The sequence below is a fragment of the Eublepharis macularius genome, chromosome 11, assembly GCF_028583425.1.
Source record: "Eublepharis macularius isolate TG4126 chromosome 11, MPM_Emac_v1.0, whole genome shotgun sequence".
Lineage (NCBI taxonomy): Eukaryota > Metazoa > Chordata > Lepidosauria > Squamata > Eublepharidae > Eublepharis > Eublepharis macularius.
Window position 1 is genome coordinate 88,678,545 of NC_072800.1, and position 12,699 is coordinate 88,691,243.

The 12,699-nt window shown below is 43.2% G+C and overlaps 1 protein-coding gene across 1 annotated transcript in view; it reads left to right on the top strand.

Moving 5' to 3' along the window:
- The window catches only part of MINDY4 (MINDY lysine 48 deubiquitinase 4), a 94,970-nt gene that overhangs the window by 18,880 nt on the left and 63,391 nt on the right, over window positions 1-12,699 (top strand). The window contains exons 4-5 of the mRNA XM_054992021.1: window positions 7,513-7,771; window positions 9,249-9,703. Coding sequence (XP_054847996.1) covers window positions 7,513-7,771; window positions 9,249-9,703 — 714 coding nt within the window. The remainder of the gene's footprint in view (window positions 1-7,512; window positions 7,772-9,248; window positions 9,704-12,699) is intronic.

The following is a 12,699-nucleotide window of genomic DNA, read 5'->3' on the forward strand; positions in this document are numbered from 1 at the left end:
TAGAACCCCAACTAGCTTTGCAAAAGGCCCCATTGCTATTGTTCAGTAACACTATGTTAAAAACTGTTGATGTACTTAATGTTAAGTGATGTGAAGTTCCTGAATTTCCAGAGGGCTGGAGAAGTTGGATGGACTTGCATGGCAAGTGTTTGAAAAAGTGTAATAGATTTAGCTGTAACAGGACACACCATTTAACCCACATCCCATTCCATAGCCACTACAAGATAAAAGTCAGAGCCCAAGGGTAGCATATGTTAGACACAGTATGTCTAAAATTGTGGTCTAAAAAGTCCCCAATTTAGGACTTTTAGAGCACAGTACTGGTAGCACGAGGTTTGTGCACACTTTTGACGAGTGCATTTTTTTCCAATTTACAACTTTTCTCTTTGAGCAACACTTTGGCCAAGCCAGGAAAGCACATGATTCTAATGCTCTGGATTAACGAGGGTTTAACTTTGTATATTGTACCAAGTACACTGACCTTACACGGGGAGCTATTGCAATTTTTGAAGTAATCATTCAGAAATTAGGAGACACCAGTAACACAAGACCTTCAATATCTTCAGGTTAGAAATCATATTCAAAACAAGAAAATGCACAAAAATGTCTCAGAACCACAGAACTTTGAGAACATTTTGAATCAGATTCAAATGATTTGTTAGGTAAGATGTATATACTGACTTTTCATGAACCTAACATGGTTTGGATCTCGACCAATTAGTAATCAGACTCAACCAAAGAAATTTCAAGAAACAAGAATTAAATTGCACAAATGTCAGTATATGTGAATGTCCTGAAAAACCTATTCAAATTAATGTTCCGGGGGTATTAGACTCTAGTTCAGAGCTATACAACAGGGTTCACTGACTTGTACTGGACTTGTCATTTGGCCAAAAAAGTTTTAAATCCATGTACAGTAAGTCTGAGCATTATAACAGTTTTGGTAAAAAATAAGCAAGTTTAGTAAAACCCCATTAAAAGTTCAGCTTTGTTCTTGTTGACTCCAAGTGGGAGACAAATGGAAAGTAAGAATGGAACCTTCTTAAGCAAATTTCCAGTTGCAGCCTATTCATGCCCTGCAAAATTGTGGTTATGCAAATAGATCTCTTTAAGAGAATGCTGCCTGAGAAGATGTATAGGCTAATGAATAAATTTTGACAAAGATGAAGTTCATTTATCAACTACAGGAATACAATTAAACCAAAACTGAATGTTTGAAGTTCTGAAAAACGTATCTGTCTAGACAGGGAAGATGCAATATAAAGTTTATTTATAATCTGCTGTTTGAAGGGTTTTAAAGTGTTATTTGCAGTCTCTATTTTATCTAATGTTATATATTTTTGAATAGAGATTTCTCCTATATATTAATTTTTGTATATAAAGAAAAGCTATTTGATTATAATCAACTAGCTGATTATGTTCTGTCTCAGCAATTCCTCAATCCCGTACTGGGTTCTTGCTAAGACTATGTCTTTGTAAACTTATATTCATTTACCCCATGACATGGTGGAAATGTTCTTGACACTATTTATTTACCCTATGACATTGTTTATGGAACTGTTCTTGAAACTGTATGGAAATGCCTGTCCTTGTCCTGCCACTGATTGTACGAATCTCTCACTATTATAATAATCTGCCTTGAGTCTCAGTGAGAAAGGCAGAATATAAATGATATAAAATATAATAAATATTTTGAACCCAAGGTGCTAGCCAGGAAACAAACTTTCATAAATCTTGAAGGAAAGCATCTTTTCTTCTTGAAAATATTATTCCAAAAAAACTCACTGTGTGAGGTAAATGTTCTCCAAACCATTAGAAAGCACTATTACCCTCCTAAGCACTTAAAATACATTGCAGAATTGTTTTTTTAAAAGACACACATGGTTAAATTTTGTACTCATATATTTCTGGCACTGTTTTATATAGCCCATGTGCTTTTTAGTTTATAGGGGAAACTACTGTAAAATAGCTGTACTTTGAAGTCACGTGCATGCTAGGTGGCAATACCCAAAACAAATTGTATGAACCTCTTCCCTATGAATTGTTTAAAAATGTGCAACAAAAGAAATACAGAATTATCTTCAGGATATCAAGCCTTATTTAGTGGCAAACGGCCCTTAATAGACCTAACAGTTTACTTTTATTATGTTCTCTTAATGCAATTCTAGCTTGCAACTCCTTCAGCAAAAGTCCAGATTTGGCTTTCTGCATGATCTATCATAGCCATTTAGTACAAACATTAAAAAGGGCATACACTAGCCACACCCAAACTGAATGAAAAATAACTGCAAACCTATACTGGTTTTCTTTCCAATATTAGGGTCTCCTAAATTACTATACAGAACATAGTGGGTTATAAACTATAAGCCCTCAGTACAATAGTATTCCAGGATCCAAGACCACAACCATGTTTGAAATAAATAAAGTTTAATTTTCAACAGCCTTCTAAATTTTATAAGACGTAACTAAAATTCTTATTTCACTGTTCACTGGGCATCTTGCACACTGCCTGATTTTTAAATTATATATTTTGTAAACCACCCACCCTGACTCTCAGTGAAGGCAAGCTTCCAAATGAGTTAACATTTTTTAAAAAATTACAAGTTTATAAGCGAAGGAAACTATTTAAAAAAACAACCCTTGCCTACATTAAGAACAGAGGAACTAGCAAGGAATTAAAATCAAATGTATGTTTTTTAAAAGGTTCTTTTAGAGTTTCCAGGCACTACAGAGGCAGGCTTGCAAGTGAGGTGATTTTTTTTAAAATAAACAGTTCATAACTTTAAAAAAAAAACACCATAACTACTTTCGTTAAGAATTAAAAAAACTAGAGTATAAAATCAAACGAGTTTTTAAAAATGTCTTTGTAGAGTTTCCACACACTAAGAAGGCAGGCTTACAAAGTAATTAAAAAAAAAAACCAAAGTTTTTAAATTAAGTAAAACTATTTTTAAAACCCGTAATTATCTACATTAGAAACAGAATACAGCCCAAATAAGCATAGTATTTATGGTTTTTCAGACGTCTTTTTAGCTTCCACCGGGGGGGGGGGGGAAGCAATCTTTCAGAGAAATTGCTGCGCCCCCTAAACGCTTTCCTTAAATGATTTCTTAAATTTCACTCCAACTAAACAGGTTCCCGTGCAACAGAGCCCCTCAGAAACGTTTTTGTTTTAGTTTCATTTCCCTACTTTATAAAATAAAGACCATGTGCCCGTCCTCCCGCTATAGCCTGTATAAAACCACCCAAACGCCTGGTCCCAAAGCCTCAGCACAAAATGCGACGAACTGCCCGGTGGCTCGAATTTATAGAGTTGCTCACGCATGCTCAGTCCAACCCCTTTCGCGCGCCAAAAGTTGAGCTCCCCGCTTTTCCTCCCTCCCATCGTGTGTCTCTGAGGCAACGAATAGGAGGGAGGCCCTTCTGGCCAGGGTCTTTATGGTAGAAAGTGGGAAGAACATCCGGGCTTCCCCTCCTCCCCTCCCGAGTCTCCCAGGCAGAGAGGCAGGAAGGAGCGTCTGGGCATCGTCTCTATGGTGAGGGAAGGGCTCCTCGCCCAGGCGACAGGGCTGCGGGGGGCGTGGCTTTCCTCCCCTTTCCCTCCTCGCCTCTCTGCTGCTGGGGCTTGGTGGGTTGAGGCAGAAGTGGAACCGGTGAAGCTTCCCTCTGCTTGTCTCTGGGGGTAGGGAAGAAAGCCTCCCCTGGGGCGGCTGCCGAAGGCCTCTAGGACACGTTAAGGTTTCCTCTTGAGTAAATATAGCCCTGCTGCATCTCTGTGCTTGATAAACTGAAAATGGCAGCTCTGTATATATGGATTTGGGGCACCAAGAGAAGAACTTCTGAGCTTGGATCTGTTGCTGCTGTTTTGGGTGCTCCTCTCTCCTTTCCATTCTTAGGGAAGAGGGAGGTGGGGGGGGGGAGAAATAATTGGGATCCTTTTTTCTGGGTTTGCCAACCCTCCAGGTGGTGGCTGGAGATCTCCCAGGATAACAACTGATCTCCAGGAAAGAGAGAGCTCAGTTCTCCTGGAGGAAATGGCTGATTGGGAAGGTGGTCTCCATGGCATTCTACCCTGCTAAGGGCCCTCCTCTTCCCAAACCGTGCCTTCCTCAAGTTCCACCCCCCCCCCCAAATCTCCAGGAATTTTCTAAGCTGGAGCTGGCAACCTTATGCCTACTTGCAACACACTTGTGTATCTGCTGGCATGGTGGGGGGGGGGTTCATCTGTTGCCCAGCTCCTAATTTGGGTGTCCCTATCCCTTTTCCATTTTTAGGGAAGGGGGAAACGATTGCCATCCAGTTTTTAGTCTTGTCAGGGTTGCCAACCTGGCAGTCCATGGCAAATGGTTTCTTTAGAGGGCGGACTCTATGGCTCTATATGCCTCTGAGGTCCCCCTCCCCTCCCTAAGCCCAGCCCTCCTCAGACTCCACCCCCAAATCTCCAGGAATTTCCCCATCCGAGTTGGCAACCCCATGGGTCTGAGCCTGCATTATATATTTCTACTGGGCCCACAGAAAGGATGATTGGTCCTGAGCTCACTGAGAGACTCCTGCCCCGGAATCTGTTTTCAGTGCTGGGATGCAGCCCTGTGGGACGACAGTGCCTCTGAGCATGTTCAGGCTGTGTTTTTGCCAGTATCGGAGTGCAGGGAGGCTCACAGGACCACTCAAGGAGGAGCCATAGTTTAGTCTTGGAGCCCCAGCTAGCTTAGCATGCAAAAGGTCCCATTACTGTTTCTCAGTAATGCTATATGTTAAAAATGATTGATGTGCTTAGTGCTAATCGTGTGAAATTCCTGGATTTTAGGGTGGGCAGGGAGGGAGTTGCATGGAGTTGCATGGCAAAAGGGTTTGAAAAAAGTGTAATAGATTAAGCTATAAAATGGGACACACCGTTTAAGACACATACACACCCCATTCCATTGGGGTGTGACAAATATATGGAGCAGAGGTCCATCAGTGGCTATTAGCCACAGGAGATAGATGGTATTCTCTTTGTGGGGAGGTGGTGCTCTGTTGTCTTGGTGCTGGAAGGAAGGCAGTGGGAGGGCTTCTGGTGTCCTGGCCTCACTGACAGTCCTTTAGATGGCACTGGATTTCTAGCCACTGTGTGTGACAGAATGTTGGACTGGATGGGCCACTGGCCTGATCCAACATGGCTTTGCTTATGTTCTTATGTTCTTATGTTCTTATTGCCACGACAGGATCCTGGAGCCAATCAGAGCCCAAGGGTAGCATATTTTAGGCAAAATATGTCCAAAATTGTGTTGCAATTTCATTCCGCAATTCGGGGCTTTTAGACCACAATACTGGTGGGGCAGGCTTTGTGTACGCTTTTGGGCTGTGCTTATATCTTGAAACCAGAAATCCAAACCTGTTTATTGCAAAGAAATTGCCAGTAATTCAATTAAAACAATTTACAGGCTCTTATGAGGCTTATGGTGGCGTCCTGGCTCCCCAGACGAGGCTGCCTGCTGCATCTCTGTATGTGACATAGTGCTTGGATTTTGCTTTCTTTCAGCGCTTCCATGTTGGAAAATAGTAAACGATGCATCTGACAAAGAGAGCTGTGGTTCTTGAAAGCTGACGAATACATCTGATGAAGAGAACTGTGGTTCTTGAAAGCTTATGCTACAATAAAGTTGCATCTGATAAAGAGAGCTGTGGTTCTCGAAAGCTTATGCTACTGTAAAGTTGGTTAGTATTAAAGGTGCTACTGGACTCTTTCCTATTTTGCAACTACAAACTAACACAGCTGACTCCTCTGGATCTATGTCCCTGATGGAAGAGGCTCATTCAAATGCTCCCAAGTTGCCGTAGTATCATTCAGACACTTGAGATGCAAAGATTCACACAACATACGTCTGCATCAGTGGCTCCCATGGAAATACAGCAAGCAGGTTTCATACTTCAGTTCGGGAGGGGGGCGGGGGGAGAGAGAACAAAATGTCCTGAATTATTATAAGTTTGAGGAGTCTAGCCCTAAACACTGAGTACTAAACTAATTTGTACCCTTTTATAGTTGTCAGGTAGGTGCAGGCTGGAGATCTGTAATGACAACTGGTTTCCAGACTGTATAGAGATCAGTGCCCCTAGAGAACATGGCTGCTTTGAAGGGTGGACTCTATGGCATTCTGCGGAGGTCCCTTCCCTGCCCAAACCCTGCCGCCTCCAGGATCCACCCCCCGCCCAATTTTTCAGGAATTTTCCAACCCAGGGTTGGCAACTCTTCAGCCATTCTGTGTGATGAGTGAACAAATGCAGGGAAGAGAATGGCAAAAGGCTCCACCCCGAAATAAATGCAAACTGAATCTTGCCCAACCTGATCCCACAGCGTCCTCCATGCATCTCAATTTTACTCTGAGAAAATATTTTAAAAGGGCTTGGACTATAGATGGCTATTGTTGTTGTTGTTAGTGTTATTTATAGACTGCTTTTCTCACTGAGACTCAAGGCAGATTACACAGAGTGAGTCGGTACAGTCAATTTGCAAAGATGTTTCAATAAGAATATAATAGGGTCTATAAATACAAATTTTCAAAGATTTAAAACCAGCAGGAATCCAATATGGAGTTGAAGAAATGCTGAAACAGCATAAGCAGTTTTAAGCCTGACTTATTAAACGACACATAAACTAACCTATAGGCTTGCACGAGGCAGGTTTTAACTGGCTTGCAAACTGAAGCTAGTGTGTGGCAATGATTAGAGCATCAAGGAGCTGAGAGATCCAAGTTTGAATACCTACTCTGCCATGGCAGTTTGCAGGGTGACTTTGAGCCAGCCGTACGCTGTCAGTCTAACCTACCTCACAGGGTTGTTGTGAGGATAAATGGGAGGAGAGGAATGTTAGCCACTTTGAGCACTTATTGGGGAGAATGTCAAGGTGTAAAATAAGTCATTTTATCTTTATAAAAAAGCTGTTTTGATTATGGTGCATGAGGAATGAGAAAACGTTTGAAATGGCATTTCCCTAAAATTGAAAGTGGTGGTTATGAAATAGTAATTAATTTATTTGAATGTATACGTTCCATTATAGTGGAGTTAGCTGTGTTAGTCTTTAATTGCAAAGTAATAAAGAGTCCAGTAGCACCTTTAAGGCTAACCCACTTTATTGTAGCATAAGCTTTCGAGAACGACAGCTCTCTTTGTCAGATGCATCATCAGATGCATCTGACAAAGAGCTGTGGTTCTCAAAAGCTTATGCTACAATAAAGTTGCCTCTGACGAAGAGAGCTGTGGTTCCCGAAAGCTTATGCTACAATAAAGTTGCATCTGACAAAGAGCTGTGGTTCCCGAAAGCTTATGCTACAATTAAGTCGGTTATTTTTTTTGTGATTAAAACATTTCTGTGCCACCTTTCCACCCAGTTCAGAGTTTGCAGTTCAACACAGTATATACCACAGTATATGAAAGTTACCTATCGTTTGGGCGATGTGCGTATAAATTGGATCAGTGGATTTGGTTACTAGTCACGTTCTTTCATCTGTATTCGTGTCTGTGTTTTCTTTGCAGCTACGGAATTGGTGAGGAGATCAACAGTCTGACTTTTCTTTCCCGGAGGCATCGCGTAGAAAACAAGAAAGGCAAGATCTGGCAAGCGTCGGAGAGCTCACTTGTTGAGGGAGAGAAAAAGCTTCAAAATAGCACCGAGGAGCACAGAACTCCAGAGCTGTCTTCAGAGACCAGAACGGCCATGAGAGAGAAAGTCCGGACCAAGCCCGGCCTCATCATCCGTGGAATGATGGCTGGTCCCACCGCCAGCTTTCAAGAGGTTTTGTTCTTTGCTTTGGTCCTAAATATTTGACCTCTTGATTTTGTTTAATTTAACTCTCTACCCCAAAAAAAAGGATTTGCTGAACCTCCTAGCATGAAGCATCTTTCTTATGAGGAAATTTAAATTTAATTTAATTTATTACATTTATATTCCGCCCTCCCCGCATCAGCGGGCTCAGGGCGGATAACAACAATTCAACATATTAAATATTAAAGAATATTGGTTGGGGCTTTTTAGCTCAGAAAAACATAAGATTAAAGGGGGGATATATTAGACGTTCATAACATTATGCACAGTGTGAGGAATATGAATTTTTCCTCCTTTTCCAAAAATCCTGAAGCTTAGAGGCACTCAAAGAAATAGTTGGAAGGCAGATTGAAGAAAAAAATATATATTTTCTCACTCAGTGCAGAATTACCTTGTGGAACTCCCTGCCACAAGATGCAGTTTAAATGGCTGAAATGGAGAGTAGGCAAATTTCATGGCAGTTAGGTATACCAATAGCTGTTAGCCATGATGGGTAAATGGAACCTCTGTGTTCTGAGGTATTATAGCTCTGAAGGCCGGGCTACCTCCGGAACTGGAGGTAGCTCTAGCCATGTTCTTGTATTTGGGCCTTCTGAGGGCCTCCAATTGGCCACTGTGTGAAAGAGGAGGGCTAGACTAGACAGAGATTTGGTCTGATCCAGCAAGGCTCTTTTTAGGTTCTTCATTTCTGAAGAATGTTGTGGTCCTCCTAAAACTCTATCTCTGGTTAAACAGGTTCAGCAGGGTTCTGGCATGCTTCCAAAACCTTATTTGACCAGAGATGATATCAGGACACAAGGAATGTGTCTATCTTGCTCTCCTTAAAACTGTTTCCAGCCTAATGTTGGGAAAGCTTTCTTCTTTCCTGAGTAATTTGGCCGCCATATTCCACCCGACGTAACTCTGGCAACTCAGACATGGAGCCTGGTGAAAATCTTGCGTTTCTGATGAACAATCAGAGAGGTAACTTGTCTTTCCAAAATGGCTGCGTTACGGTGGCTTGGGAATCCTTTGAAGTCTTTGCTTAATGCCAGCACAAACGTTGAACCTCTTAACTATCAAAGTATCAAAATGATTTGTATAGAAGCATTAGACCATATTAAGATATAGCAGTAAGAATGTACACGGAGACCGCTTGTTTTGACCTTCAGTCGATCTAAAATTGAATACTGTGTAGGAAAAAGATCGTATTTAGTTTGCAAAGATTCACAGGAGTTGGAATAGGAGATGTAATATTGATGAACTCTGATTAAGATATGTTCTGTGTACTCTGTATTTTATTATAGCAACTCTTGTAGTGCAAAATCTTATTGTTCCCTTGACCTTAATGTCCCCTTTTTTCTGTACCCCTCTTTGTTCTGAAAAAAATAAATAAATTGATGATGATGATGATGATGATGATGATGATCAAAATAAAAATAAATTCTCTCTGGGCAATGTTTTTTAGGATTCTGTGAAAAGAAGGCACTTGAAACGGCCCTCTGGAATCAGTAACTCAACACAGCTTCGAGAAGAAGACCGTACAAAGAGTTCTTTTGGAGTGCCAAGCAACGATTTCCAAGAGACTAAAGGAACTTCCAGACAGTCCGCAAATCTCCTCTCTTTACAGTTTGGCAGTTCCCTAGACATAGGGAAGGAGCACTCATCCAAGATGTTGTTCGGTCCCCATGCAAATACAGCGGATGAAAAAGCCAAAAATTCCACCAAGGTTAAAAATGACCCTGTTGCCAGATGGGTGTCCGACAGACCCCAAACCGAAGCTCGGAAATCTGCATCCAGCTACGATACGGAGGGGAACGAGAAGAGCTCCTGGTTAAATGGTTTTCCGAGGCCCTCGGGAGATGGAAGAGAGAAACCAGCGAGGCCACCTAGAAAGAGCGAAACCCGGTTTTCAGACTGCAGGTAGGATCATGACGGGGGCCTTGCGAGAATACCGTTTCTGTGGTTTTTGCAGGGAACTGTTTATCTGTCTCTGTCAGTGTACGTGCTGCTTTGTGGGGGGAGATCTCAGTCCCTGCCCCAAGAAGCTTACAATCTCAGCTACACATCTTAAGAAAGGAGCTTTGGTATTCAGTGGAGGGAAAATAGGGCAGCGGTCTTCAACTACAAGCCGTGGCCCTCTCTGGGGTCACAGGGTCCTCCCCTGTTGGATCCCAACCCCCCGTAGACACTCCATGTTTTGCTTCTTTGGGGAGGGACCTGCTAGAAGCAGGCACACAAAGAGCAAGAATGCAGTGCTGTTTGCTTATTCTTGCACATAGCAGGATGGGGAGATGAGGCCACTGCAGAGCTCTGGTCTTGCTTTGTCACTCTACAGTCCATCTGATGCTTGGGCCATTTTTTATTTCTCTCTGACTCCCTCCGTCCACTCACAGTCCTGGCCTCAACACTGCTGAGGTCATCACTCTCTCTGGCTTTCCCCCTTTTCGTCACATCTCTTCTTTCATGTACTTAAAGCTCACTGCATCACGGGCCAGTGCACGGCTTAAAGGTAGGACTGCATCTGAAAAGGCTGCGGACCACTGGAGGAGAGGCAAGGGAGAGGCAAGGGTTGCCAACTCTGGGTTGGGAAATTCCTGGAGATTTCTGGGTGGAGCCTGGGGAGGGCGGGGTTTGCAGAGGGGAGGGACCTCGGCAGGGTATAATGCCGCAGAGTCCACCCACCAAAACTGCCGTTATCTCTGGGGGAACTGATTTCTTTCATCTGGAGATCAGTTGTAACTCTGGGAGATCTCCAGTCCCCACCACCAGGAGACTGGCAACCCTAAAACTTAAGATTAAGAATGGTCTTGATGGGAAAGGGCAAGTTTAGAGCAGCGGTCCTCCGTTTTTTGAACCTGTGGGCTCTTCTCGAATTCTGAGAGGTGATGGTGAGCGCTGCTCCAAAATGTCCCTGCCACACTTGAGTCCAGTGGCACTTTAGAGACCAACAACATTTTTGCTATATAAGCTTTCAAGCGTCAGAGCTCCAGAGCTCGCGTTTACTTAGAAACACATTTCCTTGTAAGCAGGCTTCCCTCCACGTTAATCTGTTTAGAGCAACCGTTCTCGAACTATTGGCTGTAATTCCAGGTGGGGTTATGCTTCATGGCTTATTCTTCAAAGCTCCTTTCTTCATGATCCAGAGAAAGGAGCTCTGACTCTCAAAAGCGTATGCACTAAAAATCTTGTTGGTCTCTAAGGTGCCACTGGTAGCAAAATTTGTTTCAGTCCTTCACAGAATCACGGAGTCAGAAGGGGCCATACAGACCTTCTAGTCCAACCCCTTCTCAATGCAGGATGAGCCTAAAGCATCCCTGTCCAATATTCATTTAGCCTCTTCTTGAAAACTGCCAGTGAAGGGGAGCTCACCACCACCTCCCTAGGCAGCTGATTCCACCTTTGAACTACTCTGACCGTGAAAAAGTTCTTCCTAATATCCATCTGGTACCTTTGTGCATGTAATTTAAGCCCGTTGTTTCGGGTTCTACCCTCTGCTGCCAATTGGAACAGCTCCTTGCCCTCCTCCAAATGACAGCCTTTCAAATATTTAGCAATCATGTCCCCCCTCAATCTCCTCCAAACTAAACATTCCCAAGGCCCTCAGCCTTTCCTCGTAGGGCTCAGTCTCCAGACCCCTGATCATCCTCGTCCCTCTCCTCTGCACCCCCTCGATTTTGTCCACATCCTATTTGAAGTGAGTCCTTCTATCCCTTGAGTCTAAAAAACGATGAACAAGAACTTTCTGCTGCTCAAGATTTGTTAATCAGTGAGCTTCTAAGGAACTAAAAGGAAAGGTAAAAGGAAAGGTGCCACTGGACTCAAATCCTGCTATTCTACCGCAGACCAACACAGCTACCTGCCTGAAATTAAAATCCAGAACTGTCATTCCTGTTGTGAAATCGGGCTCCATATGCCGCAAGAGAGTCACCCTGTAAGCTCTACCTTCGCCTGAATTTTTTCTCACCACCAAAATAAAGTCAGGCCGAAGCCTTCATCTCTAACCTGGGATGCCTGCCTAGCGGAAATGCATCTGGACGATCAGCAGAGGGCACTCTTTTAAAAGCGATTGGCATATTGAAGGTCGCAGCAGTTTTCATTTGGCAGTTTGGCGTTTGCAGCCAGAATGTTCAAAGCACCCAAGACGGCTGACCTTTAAGTAAAGGAGTCACCCTCTTTGAAGTTGATTTGGAATACCTTCCCCAGAAGGAAAGACTGAAGCGTTTGGGGCCTTCTTTAATTTAAAAAAAAAATCATGGGGTGGGGAGGTTACAGAGAATTATGGACGAGTGTAAGAGAAAGAATTTTCTTTCTCTCGTAATCATGCGAGGATACTGTGTACCGTTTCAGTACTTCATTGGACAACGCAAGTGAGTTTAGGGATTTTGCTACGACCAATGTTGCAGCTGGAAAACAGATTTAGACAGGATGGTGGAAGAAAGGTCTTTCTACGGGAGTTACCGCAGAAATTGAGCCCCAGGTTGCAGAAATATACCTCTGAATTCCCGGCAGTGTGTAAAACCAATAAAGGCAGGGGGAGAAGGGAGCGTTGCCTTCCAGTCTTGGTTCCTAAGAAACATCTCTGTTGGAAACAGAATCCTGGATAAGATGGAGGAACTATGGTGTAGTTGTTACAGCATCTGGCTGGAACCTGGGATCATAGAATTGTAGAGTTGGAACGGACCTCCTGGGTCATCTAGTCCAACCCCCCCCCCCCCCCGCACCCTGCAGGAAATTCACAACTACCTCCCCAGGTGCAGATCCCAGCTCTGACATGAAGCTTCCTGGATGACTTTGACTTAGTCACATAGTCTCAGACTACCCCATCTTACAGGGCTGATGAAATGGGGAAGGGGGAGGGAGAGCCATATATGTCACGCTGAGCTCACAGGTAAATCTTGGTTCTGAATCCAGCAAGG